Raw genomic sequence first — 19,956 nt, 5'->3', positions numbered from 1 at the left:
TCTTCTATATTGAGTTAACCGTAAAAGGAAGACAAACCCAGAAATTTAGTGGGAGACGGGGTTCGTTAGAACCCTACCCGTCATAGATGACAGTCCGATAAACGCGGGTCACCCTCGGTTTAAACCTCGCGACTCGGGTTGGTGGCATGGATACCACAGGTGAAAGAGGAAAGAGAAGGGTATTGGACGGCAGTGGTGGTTTTGGACTTCGGGTCGTAGCCATTTCACGCGAATGAAACCAAACCAGTAAGTTGGCCAAACAATGTCTCCTTCTTTTAAATATTGACAACATTGCCCTCTTTTCATTTCATACTTGCATGGTTCTGATTATGTTTAGGATAAATTACAAGGAGACCCCGTAATATGGGGTCGGTGACAATTACTCCCCTGAACTTTTATTTGCGGCAAATACCTCTCTTAACTTTCACTTTTTTCTATAGAAACCACCTTAGATGGCAGAATGCATTAAATTATCAAAATACTCAAAAATATCTCCATTTTCTCCAAATGAAACCATCTAAGTAACAAGAATCATTTCACTAATATTTGCTATTATTTGAGTTTTGTGAGAAGGGATGGGACATGTAAAACTGTACTATTTCCTCGAGATGGAATATTTATTTTTCAAAAAGAAAATATCTTTTTTTAGATCTATGGAGAAAATTATTAGAAGAATCTCACATTATAGGGAGAACAGTGCACTTTAAATATGTAATCCACTAAAACCCTTATAAATTCAAGTTCATTTCATGAAATTGCAATAGGAATTCCGGTCTGGAGTTCATCATAATTAAAAAATCCAGCAAAACAATTATCTCAAACCTCAAACGAATATCTCTCTTCATCTTAAAATAATGAAATTATCTACTCATTTCTCTAATAAATGATGAAAATCAACCAAAACTTTAAATTTCTATCTACCCAGAAAGAAATCTCTACCATTTCATTCGAATATTAAATCTAGCCAGAAATCTGCAAGGATCTGGTAGAGTAATTGAGAAAGCTTTAATGTTACATTTATAATTCTAATCAAATCATAAATCAATCAAATAAATAAGAAAATGATAGTTTAGGGATTTAGAAAACTTTAACAGATGAATGAGAATCTTTTTTAAACTTAACTGACATAACTCAAATGAAGGTGGGGCATTTGTTGCAAAGTGATAATTTAGGGGGGTCTTTATCGATCTAACCTTTAATTTACTCATTTTTTTTTCTCATTTAAGCTCCATCTGATCTAACCTTTCTACGTTAAAATCAAGGAAAGAAAACAATATTTGCTATAGACAGCAGCTTGCCAAAAGCATTTAAATAAGGTTTTAATTTTATGTTTATAGGTATGGCGGAAAACACTTCTCATAGCCCATTTGGAAGCACAATGGGAAAAATAACACATTAGACCGAATTCATTCGAAAAAATTGAGGGTGAACATTCATAGATCAATTGGCTTGCCTTATCTTGTTAATGATACTCATCCTTGTATATTTGATTGCTTGGTTTGGGATAAATATATTTTAGCACGAAGGTAAATTGGTAAAATGACATACCATACCTACCGTTAATTTGATATTAACTTCATATGGTAAAAAATATAACGATTACTTTAAATAATAATAATAATAATAATACAAAAACCTCCCCTATATTTTCACTTTAGTAAAAACCTCCCCTCTATTTTTGAAAAGTTCAACAAATACCTCCCTTCCATCAATAACCAAGATGGAAAACATCAAAAAATGATTATTTTTCAAAATACCTAATTTACCCTTTTACAATTAATATGCATATGTTTTTACTAAAATGGCCATGTCTCAGCAACTCCATAATCCCTCGAACACTATTCATCTTCTTCCTCATGATGCATAACGACAGAAGAACCATAGGTCTATCCTTGGCTGACCCATCCCCATATTGAACAGATTCACATTGTGAGGCTTGCACTCCTGCACTTCAACATCATATTCATTACTGTTGCTAATGACGAAAGATCCACTCCCCACTGTTGATGACACAGGAGGGCAGCTCTCAGGGTGGAGCTTCCTGGAATATGCCTCTTCTTGGTTAATGATGGCAAGCCAAGTTGCAATCTCCTTCATTGTCATCTTGTCCTGAAAGCCAAGGTGTGAAAATCGTTTGAGGCTCCCTGCTCACAAGCTTCCCCTTCTCCATAATGATGCCATAAATGAAGTCTTATGCTTTACAGAATCTATAATCTCTCACATATCACAAGAAATCCAAAGCAATTTATCAAATTGACCCATGAGCCTATCTCCCACCACATCTCCAATGACAACCAACCCTCATCCATCTCCCCCGTCGTCGAATTCCAGGTTGGGGTTCCGTCCTCATACCCATTCCATGTCAAACTCTTCAACCCACTTCCGTCCTATCTCACCATGTATAGATCACTGTATGGCTGAAAATGATTCGGCATGGACACTGTCTCTACTGATATGTCGCCCAAACTGGTGAGGACTTGCAAGTCAATCTTTGTTGATACCACCAATGACTTTCAAGAAGGAGAGAGAGAGAGAGAGAGAGAGAGAGAGAGCTCACATGATTTCAGCATTCACATTTCCGAGTATAAAGAAAGAATTAATTTACACTATAAATAGACCAAATTGTCTTGTTATGAGACAACGAGAAGGGACGGGAAAAAGGAAATGGAATATCAGATGGCGGACTTTGTAATTTCATGCATTGTAACTAAGCTTGGCAATTTACTCATTCAAGTAAAAGTTTTGTTGTTTGAAGTGAAAGACCAAGTTGAAGAGCTTCGAACTGAACTGAGGAGGTTGCAATGCTTCTTAAAAGATGCAGATACAAATCAAGAAGAAGACCGACAGGTCCATAACTGGATTTCATAAATACAAAAGGCTGCTCTCGAGGTGGAGACAACTGTCCTCAACTATATCCAAGTAGTAAAATAGCATAGCTGAAGAGCTTTGTGAAAAGGTGCCTTTGCATCGTCAAGGAAGGTGTAGATCTACACAACTTTGGAAAGAAAGTTGAAAAAATCCAATGGAAGATGGTTAACATCTCTAGTAATCGAGAAATGTGCTGTGGATTTGACATCAATCCATGAACAGGATTCAGTCCACTCCTAGAAATCTTACCACCACCCTAGGGGTGGATTGAACTATAAAAACCCCTTTGTTTTGTTTTTTTTTTAAAAAGGAAGATTACATGAGTTTACATCTGCGCCCCACCACATCCCATAGCACATCCCCTCCGTGTACTAAAAACATCTTCCAATGATAATACCTGATCCAATGATGTCATCAATAGAAAATATTCTCAATACACGACAGGGATGTGCTGTGGGAAGTAGTGGGGCGCCCCTCGTGCGGTGCAGATATGAACTCAGATTACATCGGGGAAGCTCTTGCAATCCTCTATTTTTTTTTGAAAGCCTTGCAATCCTCTATGACAAGACTGACAACTCAAACTTGATAATCGGCTGTGGGCAGCGAAGTGTAAACTGGAAAGCAGTTTAAACTGACGATCTTCCGCACACCGGAAGTTTCTAATTGTATGTTTATGCATTCTTTGGATATAGTCAAATCAAAAACAAGTTTATGCAGATTAAAAATAAGATCATTTACATCTCTGACATCGTATAACGGCTAGTCTAGTCCACAACCTCTTCGGCAATTTCTTATTTTCTTGAAACAGTAAAATACAAGGAAATAGAACTCGCCAAACGGCTCATTTCGATTCAGATTATAGGCACCCATTCCTCGAAGCCAAACGGATCCTTAGTGTTACACATCTCAAAAGTTAAAACAAACCACTTTAACTAGGGATGACAATTTCCCCATTTCCTAATCCCCGTGAGGATCTGCCCAACACTCCCTGTCTAGTAGGGACCTTGATCCCCACCCTTTGGAATCCCCACTAATATATGTATATGTGTACACATACATTTATATATGTATATATCTATACATGCATCTATATATTAATATTTTTTAAAATAATATGGTTGACTATTTTGAATTTTTTCTAATACGATTGTAATTTTTAATTATTTTATTTTTATTCTTTAAATATAATAAAAAACAAAAACAAAATGATTGACTTTATAAAAAATCACAGGGAGTGGGGAACCCCGCGGGGATGGAGATGGGGATAACCTTGTCCCCGTTAGCGGGGTCGTGGACGGGGATGGGGATTTTTGTGAGGACAGGGATGGAGAGAGACTCCCCGTCCCCGCCTTGCCCCACTGCCATTCCTTGCTTTATCTCTTCAAGTTTGAGGAATGTAAAAGGGGTGGTTGTGGCTGTTTTAATCTTCAAAATCTGATAAAGGCCAAAAACAAGTAAACGCTAAAGCTTCATTGCACTTCTGCTATCCTAATTTCGTTTTTCTCTGTTTGGAATCCATGGAAGCAAATGCAGGAATGGTTGCTAGCTTTCACAAATGAAACATGTTGGTTATGATTTGAAATGAAGGATAAGCTGGGGCATGCTTAATAACTTGGGTCCTCATTTTGAATGAGGAATATATTCCAATTCCTTAATTTTGAATGTTAGTTTTAAGTGAATTCCTCCATTTCAGGTCGTGAGACTTTATGGTGGTGTTTGGTAGTGTGTATTTACCGTGAGACTTTTGGTCCTGTCCATGGTAAGATATGATGTTTTACTATGTGTGAATGGTCGCCGTTCACAAAATAGTGTGGACAAAGACGGACCGCACCCCAATTTATTGTTCATAGTATTTTCTCGTGGAGGGTCTATACTATGGTGTTGACAGTTTGTGGGAAGGTTTTAGTGTATCGCACCTGCGTTACATTGATCCAATTACTCTCATTTTATTCAATACTTTAATAATTTTTAATTTTTTAATTTTTAATATTTTATCAATAAAATAATAAATTTTAATGTTAATTCTAGCACAAGTCTAACGGTTCTCCTTCTCAACTCTTTTTTCATTATTTAAATATTAATTTTTTAATATTTAAAATAATATTTTTTAATTATTTAAAAAATGCAATTGGTGTCTACATATTGATACCTTATTTACTATATAAAATGCAAAAAATAGACATTTATGATCGACTGTGTAGATCTCCTATAAAATGTATATGAGATACATGGAATAAAAAACTATGGCCTACACTATACAGAACGCCACTGAGGGTGTGGACCCACACCCTCTAATTTCTCACCCACACTACAGAACACCCCCTATATGAGATTATGCCAGTTGGATCCTGAATTTCTAGATTGGTTTTAAACTCAAAAACATCGCACTACTAGTTTTTGGATGTTTCATATAATATAAATGCAATCTTGAATGTCTCTTTGAACCAAAAGTTGAAAACACACTTAATATGTGTTAGGTATAGCTTCCATATATTAATTAAATATTAGTACTTGATTTGTCTTCAAAACCGAGAAAAGTAATAATGTCAATCGTTTATCACAAATAGGCACCACTAGGTGCCCTTAGATTCCACATCAGCAGAACAATGAATAAATGCCTAACCATTGGGTGAAGCGTTAAAATGAAACTTCTCCCAACGGTAGGCACAAACATAAATGAAGATTTTTATAAGTATCTATAAGTACGATCACCATGATGGGTTAAATGCTAATTTGGGGGTGATATAACAACGTTTTAATAAATGTCTATTATAAAACGTCCACAAAACAAAAGATACGCTTAACCAATTAACCTCATCTATGGGATGGATAGTGCTGATTTCAGCCTCTTGAGAGGAGGACCGTGCCTCTTCCAGCAGTGAAGATTGTGTCACTGCCAAGATCTCCCCAATAAATCGATTCTCTGATTCTATCCCAAAAAACATTGGCTTTGTAGTTCCCAATTTGATTTTTCTCTGTCTTTCACATAACACTCTAACAGGAAATATACTAAGTTCTACAGGAAACATGTTGCCGCTAGATGTCGGCCGTCTTTTAAGAAACAATTTTACAGGAAACCCCGTCCAAGTTTAGGGAATTGTTCTAACCTAAATGCCTTTAGACCTTAGAGAAAATTATTTATCAGTGTCTATCCCCTGGTCATGGGGCCAATTGAATGAACATCAATGATTTTTACACCATAGGCTCAGTTCGGAAAGAGTATAAATATAAATACAAATTTATAAAATATATATAAATTACAAAATTTTGCATTTTATACATTTATATTTGTCTTCCTTTCGATATAAATACAAATTTATAGAATATAAAATCATATATTTTGTATGCATTTATATAATATATATTTGTATTTGTACTCCTTTCAAACTGAGCTAATGGTAATGGGATATCAGGGGAGCTCCCTTCATCCCTACAAAACTGCTCTAGCTTGGAGACACCAGATCTCAGAAACAACAAATTGCTGGGTAAGAAACTAAAAAATCCACATTGGATCGGAGAAAGTCTATTTTTTCTTAGAATTCTTCGGTTAAAGTCAAGTCCATTTTCTGGAAGAATTCCTTCTCAACTTTTCAATATAAGCTCCCTACAAGACTCAAGGGTTGTATCTCGCAGATAACAATTTGGTTGACACTTGATAGCATTCATTCTAGTTTAGAAGTCTTAAAGCAATGGAAATTAAAAAGAAAAGTAAAATAAAATTCTTAAATATAAGGCTGGAAAGTAAACATGTAAAATAGTGGCGTATTTTGAAAATTCCAAGAATAGTTAAGGGCAAAAGAGCTTTTCTGTCCTATTTAACGGCAAGTTCAACAAAACTCGAATTTCTGAAACTTCAAAAGCACTTTAAGTAGGTTTTTAAATTAAGGGTTTTAAATATTTGTTAAATATTTTAGAGATATTTTTTAACAATGGAAAAATACGGAAAGGGTCAATGCAGATTTTTGAATTCCACTGCAAATCTATAAACATTCAAAACGTTAAATACCCACACTTTATGCATCAACGCATGCCCATGAATTATTGTGACCCTGGGCTGAACTATCATTCTCCCTTGCTAAAAAGAAAACTTAGCGATAACAGGTGTGTTTCTTTTTTTTTTTAAGTAGGTTTTTTTCTGCCTAAAAAAAAAATACAGGTGTTTTTCTGTCCTTTTCGCTTATCCTTATAAGTTGTGTTTGGTTTCGCGAGAAATAATGAAAAAAAAAAGGGAAACGTGATTCTTGTGTTCTTGAAGGTAGTATATATGTAATATCTCGTTTGCCTAGGGATCCTATGAGACAGATTGGATTCGGATCTTCACGTCTTTTAAATAAAGAAGAAACTAAAAAAATTAATATATAGCTATTTTTATAAATATAAAATATGGAATTTAATATATAGCTATTTTTATTTTATATTATATATATATATATTAAAATCAAAATATTTTAATATAATCGGATTGGTGCATTTCCAAGGCAAAGGTAGGACAAACTCAGAAAAAAAAAAGCAGAAAGCACGGTTCTGCTGCTGTAAAATAGGGTGTTGAAGTAGTTGTATAAATCATAAACATATAATAGTGCAGCGAATCAAGAGAAAAGAAGAAAGATAAAATTAACAAAAAGGGTAAAAGACTTAAATATATCTTCAAATTTTAAGATGGATTCAACAAAACTGATTAATTTGGAAAGTGTTTTTTCCCCTGATTTTAGCCTATAATATTGTTGGCATGTTATAATGTTTTTAAAAATTTGATCAAATCGGATGGTCGGACTAGAAAAAAACCAGAAATTAATCATCTGGATGGTTAGACTTGGATGGTTCAGTTTAACCCTAAAACCATTTTTTGGTAAAAAAAATGTTGATTTAGTAAGGGAACTGCTGATCTAAATGGTTGAACCATCAAACCATTTGACTCGAGAACAATTTATGGCCTTCTTTTGGTTTTTATTTTTTTCTTAAAGTGGATTATTTGTTCAAACCAAACGGTCAAACTATTCCACCCAAAAACTGGATCCAGAGCGATTCCTTATTCAGTCCAGTTTTAAAAACCTTGGCATGCCATTGCTTAAGAATGAAACTGATTTACTTTCGTTGTAAATTAGCAGCACAAGATTTTCTGGCAGCCACAAAACCCAAGATCAAGAATGGAGGGTATCTTATCGGGGCAAAATGAGATTTTAAAAATTTAAATGAATTTATATATGCGTTTCACACTTTCGCTGATTAGAGAGTATACGTCCAGTGGGATAAAGTCTTTTTTAAAATATTTGGTATCTAAATTGTCTAAAATTTACTATTACTTTTTTTAACATTTCTCTTAAACTTATCACAACTTTTCATAATGTCCAGAAAACCCATATGAGTGATATTTTGTTTTCCAAAACTCATCATCCGTTAGAATTCATTAACAGAAATTATCCATGTCCATATATACAATTTTCATGACCAAACTGCCCCTGAATGGGCAAGTTGGCCTTATTAAACATATTTTTAATAATAAGCCCTAAGATGAACCAGGTTGGGATGACGGAGATTCCCAATCAATTGTTTGAACTCTTTCCTCGCACATGGGTTCACATCCTTGAGCCACTTCATCGCCACCATCCCAAGGCTTTCTTTTCCAAGCATCTCCACCGATGCGCAGAGCAGGTCCTTGAGCTGAACGGGGAAAATGGGCAGAGTTCTGGAAAATAATCTTCAATTCGTGAGAGCATGGTTGGGCGTGATTTTCTTCCCAGGGGATTTGGAATCGTGATAAGGCGGCCTTTGGTCTTGCAGCTACACAAGACGAAGGAGGAGTAGGTGGAGTACGCTGAATTTCTTCACTTGCCAAAGAGGAGATTTACAAATTTTTCCAGTTCGCAAGGAAATTGAAGATGAAATGATCGAATAATTGGGAAGACAAAACAAATTTCTCCTGTCTTCGATAAGTGTCAATGGTTGTTGTTAGGAATTCTTGTTTTGAATTTGAACATGGTTGAATTTGTGCTCGAAATATCGGTGGTCGAAGGACGAGCTCGAGATGGTGAGATCTAAGGCAGCATCAACGAGAGCTGCCGTTCCATCGTTGTCTCCCCCACCGTAGATCGTGGATGGAGAACCTGTAAATGAACAGACCGGTAACGGGCTCACACCACAGAGCCTAGTGTTTCCCGCAACACTTCTCAATCGAGTTCCTTAGCACTCCAATCCAAACAAAATCCAAGTGAGTAGCGGTGACATCGCTAAAACCAAACTTCAGTTACTAGGTTTCAATATGAAAAACCAAAAGGGGTGGATTTTCTGGTCAGCATCCAGCAGTGGAAGCTTCAATAAAGTGGATTTTCCAGTGAGAATTTAGTGGCAGAGGCTTTTGCAAAGTGATTTTTTTTGTGAGAATCTAGTGGCAGAAATCAAACAGCAGTGACAATGAGTTGTTCTTTCTTTAGTCTAAAGAAACGGGAGTAAACCCGATGACCGGCTTTACTCTCATTGACGACACCTGTGCTGATAAGAGAAGCAGTGATGGAGAGATGGAGGCCTTGAACTGGAGACAGAGAAGAAAGTCAATTTACAGAGTTTATGATTATTCAAAACAAAATAGAATTCAATTGAAGATATTTAAATTAATGCATTTTTTTTTTGTTAAAAAGTCAATACATGTTGATTACATAAAAAAGAAAGTCAATTTACAGAGTTTATGATTATTCAAAACAAAATAGAATTCAATTGAAGATATTTAAATTAATGCATTTTTTTTTTGTTAAAAAGTCAATACATGTTGATTACATAAAAAAGAAAGTCAATTTACAGAGTTTATGATTTCTGAATCCACCCCCACGCAACGATCCAAATAGATGCAACCTCGGGGGAACGGGTTCCTTCGGGTTTGAAATTTGATTTTCTTATATTCGTGAGTCGTGAAGAAAAAAAAAAAAAACATTAAAAAGCATCGAACACGTTGCAGGCAATTTGATTTCAGACCGCCCAAAAATTCCTGTAGCCCCGTAACTGAGCCCTTCGGTCAGTCTTGATTAGTCGGTTGGGATGGTAGTTGGCAGGCATATAGGCTCTGTTGGTGGAGTGATGGACAACGTGGGACACGTACATTCGATTCCCGCGTTTCAGACCCTCATTTGATTCAACTGCGGTTGGTTGTCCTTCTCTCTGTGCTAGTAGTATCTTATCTCCGCAAGAGGCAACCGTCTATACGTGTGTAATAAATATCTTGTTGCCTGCGACAGAGGTCGGGCGTCGAGCAACTGAGAGAACGAGTGAGAAGAAGTGCGCAAGGGAGAAAATGTCTTCTTCAATGGTGGAGATGGCATCTCAGGAAGGTGACGAAGAGGGAAATGAACGACTAGATAAATTACACATGACAGATCTTGCGACTACTACTCTCTATCTTACTAGAGAGACGTTTCTTCAAGCGGCCATCTCCCTGAAAGACCGGGTATGAAGCTTGAACTGAATCAACTTTATTTGCTTAATTTTTTTTTTCTGGGTAATTTGGGGTTGGGGGTGAGGGTGGGGGATTGATTTGAGGGTCTCCTGTATGTGTAATGAAATATCAAAATTGGATTTTCAAATTTGATAGGTGATAGAAGCCACATGGAAGGAAAGAGGAGGTTTGCGGTTGCAGAGCTTAGACCCAACCGTCTACACAGGCTTACTTGGGACAGCTTTCACTTGCTCGAGGTCATACCAGGCCACTGGCTGCCAAAGTGACCTGCAATTATGCGCTGAGATAGTCGATACCTGTGCAGCCGTGGCACGTTCCTCCAAAAGGTAACACCGGTCGCCTCCTTCCCTCCCTCCAGGCTCCACCAATATTTTATAAAAACAGATCTAGAACCAAGTCTTTAATTAATTAGTGTGTGTTGTCATCGAGGAATTAATATTGCAGGCACCTGACATTTTTATGTGGAAGCGGAGGGGTTTATGCACTGGGTGCTGTTGTTGCTAATTACAAGGATGACTGTCAAAGACGTGATCTTTACTTGGACCTCTTCCTTGAGGTACTCTGCTGTTTTCTTCCCGTTTCTTTGGAGAGTTCTTAATACTTGTTGAGTTAGGTCAGGTTTTGCTGGTTTATCTGTGTGTGTGTGCAAGTCACTGTTGGAAATTAAAGGAGAGGACCGGGGATATAGAGTAAGAGATCCGATGCTAATATAACATTTGTTGTTAGCACTGGCTATGAAGGATCGAAACAGGATTAGTTAGATCAAATTAAGCCTTTAGCGATTAAGATTTATCGGCCCAAATATCAGCTTAACTTCTTTCTAAAGACGGATGCGGAAATTCTGAACATAAACTCCTTTGAAAGCTCTGAAACTGATGCATTGAACTCATTGAATGTTGATTTTGGAGTAATATATACTAATTAAACATGGGTTTAGGGTCTGTCATCGGTCTTGTCTCGTGAAAAGTTAAAACTGAAAAACTGTTCTAGTTGTAAAGAAAGGAAGGTAGCAGCACACCAGCTATATGTTTATCTCGACTTTTCTTTTGTCTGTGTATCTCTTCTAAGTTGTAACCCTCCGACTCTGAGGTAGAAGTTGTATCACTATCGATCACACTCGTAGAATGAATGCATGGGGTTACGGGTTTTGTTGAACTATCATTTACAGACTACAGTACGATATGTCTGATATTTTACCTACAGTGTTGACGGGAATAAGCTGGTTATCCAATCCCAAAAACACCGTCGTCGGCCGTCGGTGGAGATCTCTGTCAAATCCGCTATAATAGGGATAAAAACTTAAAATCAGTGCCTTGGATGTATTTTGTTTGAGTCCATCCTCAACGTGCAGATTTCGAGAGTGGATAGAAAAAGTGAATAGGAAATCTGGTTTACTGAAGATGGGGCCACACCAATACATCGACGGCTGTGATTGATAGCATTACGCCTACGGCAGCATATATTTCTCGTCTGCATAGATGGAATTTTGTGGTGCAGACCCTAGATTTCAGGATACTTCTGCCTGGTCCATTTGGGATTCCCTCTCCAATGTTCCACTACTGTTTTTTAATAAGCACGTGCATATTTACCTCTTGGAGATGGAACCATGGAATCTTATCTCTCTCAATATGAACAGTAAAGAACGGAAAAGCATGGACAGACTCAATGCAAAAATCCCATTTCATACCTATAAACTTTCAAAATGTTAAAAACCTCTCTTTTATACATCAATCGCTCATGAATTTACATCAATTTGGAGTAGGCATTTACCCCAACTGTAATTTGGGCTGAACTGCTTTGATGATGTTATATTAACACACTTTACTTTTAAAAAGGTTAGAAATATTTTATATAGTGTAACATTATATGCCTAATCAATTTAAATATATGCATCTGTATAAATTATAAATTATTGAAAATATATCCGGCATAAGTGTAGGCCCAAGCTCGCGGGACAGAAACATCCTTGTTGGACAGGTTGTGTAATGCCAGATGTATTTTTAGCAGAAAATTAATGTTTAGTACTTTAATAATTAAATAGTCCGCCAGTAGCGAATTCACATCTGCGCCCTTCTCCATAGCACATCCCCATCTTGTATTTGGTAACCTCTTCCGATAACAAGTATTAGAGATGACATCCAATACAAGGTCGGGATGTGCTGTGGGGCGCAGATGTGAATTCGCCAGTAGCTAAACGAAACTAGGCTGATCACCAATGTTCAGGTGGCGCAAGACAGAGCTCTTCCTAGTGGACCGGAAGAAGGTGGTTTTGGTATGCCTTATGAGCTTCACTATGGTCGAGCCGGTTTTCTTTGGGCGGCCTTGTTCATAAACAGGCATCTTGGGGAAGTAGTTCCCAAAAACCTTCTCATGCCGGTGGTTGAGGCAGTGTTGGCCGGTGGACGAGCTGGGGCATCCGATAACACAGCTTGCCCATTGATGTATAGATGGCACGGCACTGGGTACTGGGGTGCAGCCCATGGCCTTGCTGGGATCCTTCACGTGGTGCTCCACTTTCCTCTCTCTAGGCAAGACGCTGAGGATGTTAAGGACACCTTCAGGTACATGATGAAGAACAGATTTCCCCACAGCGGCAATTACCCGTCGAGTGAAGGCAACCCAAGGGACAAGTTGGTGCAGTGGTCACATGGTGCCACCGGCATGGCCATCACCCTGTGCAATGCATCCCAGGTATGTACTTCTAATTATAAAGGCAACGATTTTAAATTTTCAGCTTTTTTGTTTTTGTGGTTCAGAGTCTTGAGACCAGACTGAAGACTCGTTCATGTGTACTGTGTGGTTTGTAGGTGTTCTCGTGTGACAGGGAATTCCGTGATGCAGCAATAGAGGCAGGGGAAGTTGTATGGAAGAACGGGTTGGTGAGAAAAGTGGGGCTTTCCGACGGTGTTAGCGGCAATGCGTATGCCTTCCTTTCGCTCTATCGTTTGACTGGAAAGACCATCTACCAGAAGAGAGCTGAGGCATTTTCCAGTTTCTTGTATCACAATGCCGGGAGACTGGTGACGGCTGGTCATGTCCGTTGGAACGACCACGCCTACTCCCTTTTCCAAGGGCTTGCCGGAGTAGCTTGCCTCTGGTTTGACCTCGTCTCCCCTGAAAACTCCAGGTTCCCAGGTTATGAGCTCTAGGGAGACGCCGAATTACAACTATCTTCCCGGCCTAAAGCCTTGTAACGTCTTGATGCATATAAATCGGTTGTACACTCCAGTTTTATCTTAATTTGCTTGCCGGAGGCCCGGAGCGCACTACAAGAAAAACAAGCTAAGCTGGCGCTCACTAAACCGCCGGCTTAGCCATTTCAACCGGCGGCATAGACATGAGCCAGCGGTTCAATGGCCGCCATCTAAGTTGTGTCGCCCTAGGTCATGGACACCAGCTTAGAAGACAGACCGCCGTCCTAGGGACCCGGTCCAACCATTCTTTTGTTGGCGGTCTTTAGAGAATTGCCGGCTTATATAGTGCACGGCAGCAATTCAAACCGCCATTAATGGATGCCTTGACTGCCGGTTTAGTTATTTAGCCGGTGCCCTCTATCGCCGGTTTAGTTATTGAGCCGGCACCCTTGAATGCCGGCCTATATTCATTTGTCATTTCCATAAACCGCCGCCTTAGTTAAAATTTGTATTCAAATCCGACTTTTTTAACCGTCAGCTTAGACTTAATTGTCATCTAAATAAACCGCCACCATAAATGTTATATTTCATCAAAGGTAGCGGTTCGGATCGCCGGCGTAGACATTGTATAAACTACCAGTTTAAGTATAGTGATTTGCCAAAGGTGGTGGTTTGCATGACAGCCGATGTAGGTTTATTTTTTTTTTTTTTTTTAAATCAAGAATGTCAGTTTAAACCTGCTGAAACCTAAAGCATAATTATGAAACTGAAATCTGAAACAAGAATTCAATACAATCCATTTTGATAATCTAATTTGCACTTATACTCAAGTTCTAGTTAGTTGATATACACTTAATCAAAACATAAATCTACTAAAATTAGTTCATGTAAAGTCAACAAAGCAGGGCAACAGAAAGAAACCCCCAAAGGCATAAACAAATTATAACCACGACCACATCCCCAACCCTACTTAATAATGAAACTTAAAAAAAAAAATCTAAAAATAATAATTGTAAAAAAAAAACAGAGAAAATAAACACCCCAAAAATTTCCTTCCCCACTCTCACTCGTTTAAACGACCCAAAGACAGTTTACATGTGCTCTTGTCTCCAATCAAACACCTATTGCTGTTTACACTCTGGTGGTCGTTCACCTTGCTGACCTTCTCCAATTATATTGTGATAGTTTTTTGTATATTACTGATTCACTGTAAATGATATAGTGATACATTTTGAGTAATTCTTGAAACATGTTCTTTTTGTACAGCAGAGGGTGCCCTAGTTCTTGATACATGTTTCTTTTGTACAGTAAAGTGTGTCCCTCCCTTCTCATTCGCATACTATTAATACAATACTTTTTGCCAAATTATCAAAAAAAAATAAAAAACTGAATAAAACTTTCATATTACAAATGCCTAAGACAGGACCCTGATGAAAATCAGTTCTATTTGCTCTTCCCTAGAAAGTAAGTCAACCATGAATTTGCAGTCCTAGGGATCTATCTACATTAGATGTTCAATTTGTACTACCAAGTACAGCCAGGTTCTGTCAGCTCCTCAAAACAAAATGTTTCATTGTACACTCTGTCTAGACAAAGGATCAACTAGGAAAATTATTGATCTTGCTACTATTAGACGAAACTCTATTATATTAGACTTATGAAGTAGAACCCTACTCCTATGGATATTTGAGTGTGTTTCCATAGTGGACTCTTTTAGATGAAACTCTATTATATTAGACTTCTGAAGTAGAACCCTACTCCTTTGGTTATTTGAGTGTGTTTCTTGTCAACAATATTTCTGTCAAGGCTTGTAAACATATTGGAAAAGATTAGGTACCTTTGGATGGTGGAGTCACTGCAGCACATAAATCAACCAAGATAAATGGCTTTGGTATGTCTTGTCAAAGATTTTTTTTATCAGTGTCTTGTCCATGATTTTTGAGCTTTAGCAATATTTTATTGGATACGGATACATATACTTAGTTTTAACTATACCCAGCTAGGAGTAAGTCTGTCAACAGGTGAGATCTGGATCAGGACAGGCTGACATGGTGATCTCAGTCCCGAAACGATTATCAATCAAGACAAATTCACAGCCCAAGGACCATCATGGTTAATAATTGGGATAACCATGTCTGACCCAATAGACCCAATTATACTGACAACTATACTTATTTATTTAAATAATAACTTAAAACTTAAAATTTGATATGAGATGACTTAAAACTTAAAACATCATGGTTAATAATTGGGATAATCATAATGTCTGACTCGAAGACAGTTGGGTATCTTCCACAGTCAAATAAGACACTTGGGGGTATCTTCCACAGTCTAATTGTGTTATTTCCTTTATGCTTCCCCCTCCCATATTTGAAAACCTTACACCTAATATGTAATTTAGAGCCAAAACTCCTTATGTCAATCTCCTGATTAGGTTTAATTGGGTGAACACACTTTAAATGCAAATATCTTTAATCTATTTATCATAAAAATGCAGATATCTTGAGGTAAAGAAGCTGATCACCCTTTATGGTGTGATAATACTCATTGAACTAAAAATTGGCCATGCATTCCAATGGAGACGGTATATATTGAACAATATCAAGGAAAACTACTTGACAGAATAGTCAAATAAAACTACGGAAGCTGATACAAAATCACTTAATTGATTAAATTGATTTTCCCTTACCTTAATTGACTATCAACAAACTACTAAGTTGGTTGATGTTCTAGGCACAGAATCCTAGCCCAAATCACTGTTAAATCCTTGTCCTGATCCTACTCTGATATCATGTCAGAACTAAACAAAATGCATGCTGAAACCCGAGAAGAGACATGCCAGATATCAAGTTGATACTAAACTAAAGTAAACTAAACAAGAATGAACAGCACCATGATCATTAATTAATTTTCATTTGAAACTGTACATGCAGGTAAAAAATAAAACAGAAATCGATTAGGAAATATTAGGAAATTTATACATTTACCATTATGATAATATTGTTTATGCTGATGTGGCAGGTATTCCTGTTAAAGAAAACCTTACACATTGGCAAGCACCCCTCCCCCCTAAAGATTTCTGCATGTTGAAGAGTTTTAGCCTATGTGAACCCTCCTTTTCATAGACCTGTTCCTAGATCCACAAGCCCAAACCCTATATCTAAACTCTATAAACATCAATTCCTTTTCATTTTTCTTTCAAAATTATTACTACTGTAATATTGGTGATACTTGTCCTACATCAATTGGTACCAAAGCACCTGTTTGCTATCTGTCATCCTACATCAGGTGGCTTCCATGGATATGCACATGGGAATAGGCATCACATTTATAGTGCAATATTGAGCTCTATATGATCCAAATATGTGAAACCTAGTATCTACCCTTTCAAAGTTGTGATAGTAAGATTTATACAGTGTAACTTGTGTTTTCAACTTTACTTTTCACTTCTTCTATAGGATATTGTCGTATATGTTAATCAATCAGTTCTTCTCCCTGCCCCCGAAAAAAGAAAAATAAACAAAAGAAAATTTGCATGTTGTTTACTTTCCTAGAGAATTTGTAATATAATAGCTTGGCCATCTTTTATAAACTGATGCCAACTAAAGAGGTATATTTTGTTTGCAGAGTGGGAGAAGACACTGCAACCTATTGGTGTTGTTGGCCTTGGTCAGGTACTTATTCTTTATTCTCAGCTAATCTTTTCCAATAATTCTCTAAAAGTACACTTTCCCTTCTTTCATGCCAAAGATGTTTCTTTTATCAAAGGTTTGGCATATTGGATAAAACAAATATTAATGGAGAAGAGTTTTTATAGACATGAAAAGGACCCCTAGCCTAATGCTTTACAATATACCACCTTCCAAACCCAAAAGATAGTACTTTCTATCTTCAATTAGAACCTTAAACACTTTAAGTGCAAGTGTCCAGACATTTAATAAAAAACCACAAAGATATAATAAATGTCTATGAGATTTTTTGAGAACTCTTCTAATTTTCTCCTACTAAAACATATGCATAAGGAACCAAAGACTATAGAAAAGTACCCCTAGGTCCCACAGAGCCAGAAGGCCAAGAGTTAATTGCTTCCCACATTGTGAAGGATGAGATCACAATAGCTAAAGATAGAGCTAAAGAGCTTCTAAAGGATATGGATTCGTGATAAAGGGAGAGGAAATTGTGACTAGGTGTGCACATGGTTTGAATTGAGGTAAGTTTAAGCTTGACTGGTTTATATTATTAGGCAGCAATGTTAGGTCATGGTCTAGGTCAAAACCAGGTAACTATGGTGGGATTTCCTTATTGGTAACTAACTATGTTGGGTTTATCTTCTTATCATTGACAACTGGAAGTCCAAATTCCATCCTCTTATATACTGGACCTAAGTCCTTGACTCAATCCTGTCTGGGCTTAGATCCAGTTAGTCCTATTCAGCATTACAGGCTATTATCCAATGTCAGTCCCAAATATCGAGGGAATTTGGAGAGTGGGCTGGATATGGGCATAAAGTTTGGCATTTTCTTGCATGAATTGGCCATTCTCATACTTTGTCCTGTGTTCTCATGAAGTGGTGCTACCCATCATATGTGCATTTCAAAATGTGAGAACCAGTTAGGTTTGAGTCTACACGAGGTTTACCAATGTGATATTGGTTTGTAGAATTAGCATATCAGTGCATGTCAAAGTAGCATATCCTGCTACTGCACTGCCAAATTAGCATATCAGTGCATGTCTACCATGTGTATGTTTATACCATTGATTGTCAATTCTTGAGGTTCATTGCTTCCTTCATCCAATATCAGTGTCCTCTTCAAATTGGAAGGTGGAAATGGTCATTTCAAGTATCAAATTTATAATAATATAAATATGTAAATAAGATGTAAATTGTGTTCACAGATTAGCACCGATAATTAGGAAAAGATGAAAAAGGTATATATGAATGGATAAGATACATTTGGCATTGCTGTATTCTTTCTTAGTTGTTACTTAGTTCTAATTTGTTCTATTAAATGAAATGATTGCTTATCATGTGCACTAGCACGATCTCATTTTATTTTATTTTTGTTTTTTTGAATTCTTTTGCTTTTAATATCAAAGTTACACCTACTAATGTTTATGATCTATCTGTAGTCAGTAAATGTGCTAGGGTCTTTGATCACCCTCTTCAGCCCATTGATTGTTATTGGCAACATTAATCCTCCATTTTTAATAAAGAATAGGATTCTCTTTAATGTCAACAGATCTCCATCTTCTTTATACTTACTTTCTTTACTCTTTGTCAGACTATCTATCGACGGTTTTCATACGAGGACTTTGAAGATTTTAAGGAAGATGTGAGGTAATTTAGTATTTCATATGATGAAAATACTTGGGAAGTCTTTTTCTTATTTTTAGTTTCTATAGATTAGGCTGTCAATGGGTTGGATCATGATCTGAATCCAATGAAGTTAAATTGTAAATCTATATATATATATATATATATATATATATATATATATATATATATATATATATATATATATATATATATATATATATATATATATATATATATATATATATATATATTATTATTATTATCAGAGCTTTGGAACCCCTGACCAGATGGGCTAAATAGGATCCGGTGATATCCATCCACACATACGTGTATATGCATAATGAACATATTGGCAAAATTAGTTTGGGTACTATTTTTTAAACTACATGGTTGTAGGTTCATAACCAAATGAAGACATCTAATCTCAATATTATTTAGTTAATATCAGAGTCTGGTTGACATATGGTTGGAAAATTTGTCTCAAAAGTGGTATGTTTGGACTATTTTAAAAGGTAAGGAAAATAAAAGCAGGGTTAGGGAAGATGTAGGCAGCAGGTTCAGAGAAGGATTATAGACGAATATTGAATGCTGGGAAAACAGAGTTGGTTAAATTTCTTCTGGGGCTTGCAGCATTGCTAATTGTACAAAATCAAAATGGCAAAAAATACCTTTGTTGCTAATAAATTATAGAAACAAAAACTACATATTATCAGTAGAAACGTTGTTAGGAAGAACAAAGAATTATATTCTTTTGATCCTCCATTCTTGTTCAATTCTGATTGCATGTCTATCAAGGTTCTTCTTTTTTTTTTTTCTCCTAACCATCCCATGATTAAATATTTTTCAACATATATAAGTGTGCAAAAACTGAAGAGATTTAATATCAAAATTATTAACTAACCAATAAATTAAAGCAGAACCCTTCTCCGATCAAGCTTCTGAATCTACTGTTTCGACTTCGTTGTGTACCAGGAATATAGAGCAGTAGATGATTCTCACCCTAAGAGGAAAAAAAGTATGAATAGGGTTTTAGAATTCAATGGGAAAGATGAATGCAGTATAAACATTACACAATTGAAGAACTTGCCTTTGTCGAGTCCTCAAAATGACTCCTTGACTTCTCTACTCAATTACAGACCTCTCAATACTGTTTAAATACAACTTTGAGATCGACTGAATCTCTATTAATCACC

General features: G+C 36.7%; 1 protein-coding gene across 3 annotated transcripts; it reads left to right on the top strand.

Annotated features, from left to right (window-relative positions):
* Positions 1-9,859: 9,859 nt before the first annotated feature.
* Positions 9,860-18,905, top strand: GCL1 (GCR2-like 1). Of its 3 annotated transcripts, XR_016098622.1 has the most exons (7): positions 10,017-10,303; positions 10,448-10,638; positions 10,757-10,868; positions 12,536-13,003; positions 13,120-13,502; positions 17,074-17,120; positions 18,729-18,905. XR_016098622.1 is itself a non-coding variant. In XM_088942416.1 (6 exons), exons 2-6 carry the CDS (start codon positions 10,151-10,153, stop codon positions 13,459-13,461), a joined length of 1,266 nt encoding a protein of 421 aa, XP_088798542.1. In that variant the 5' UTR covers positions 9,860-10,000; positions 10,095-10,150; the 3' UTR covers positions 13,462-13,933. The 3 variants fall into 3 exon arrangements, 2 of the variants coding, with proteins under 2 accessions (XP_088798542.1, XP_088798544.1); XM_088942416.1 differs by lacking the exons at positions 17,074-17,120; positions 18,729-18,905 and adding an exon at positions 9,860-10,000 and having other exon boundaries at positions 10,095-10,303; positions 13,120-13,933; XM_088942418.1 differs by lacking the exons at positions 17,074-17,120; positions 18,729-18,905 and having other exon boundaries at positions 9,945-10,303; positions 13,120-13,933.
* The last annotated feature ends 1,051 nt before the right edge of the window (positions 18,906-19,956 follow it).

Source organism: Nelumbo lutea, chromosome 5, assembly GCF_056320005.1.
Source record: "Nelumbo lutea isolate HS-2025 chromosome 5, American lotus-T2T, whole genome shotgun sequence".
Classification (NCBI taxonomy): Eukaryota; Viridiplantae; Streptophyta; class Magnoliopsida; order Proteales; family Nelumbonaceae; genus Nelumbo; species Nelumbo lutea.
This window is presented reverse-complemented; position numbering and strand designations above follow the sequence as displayed.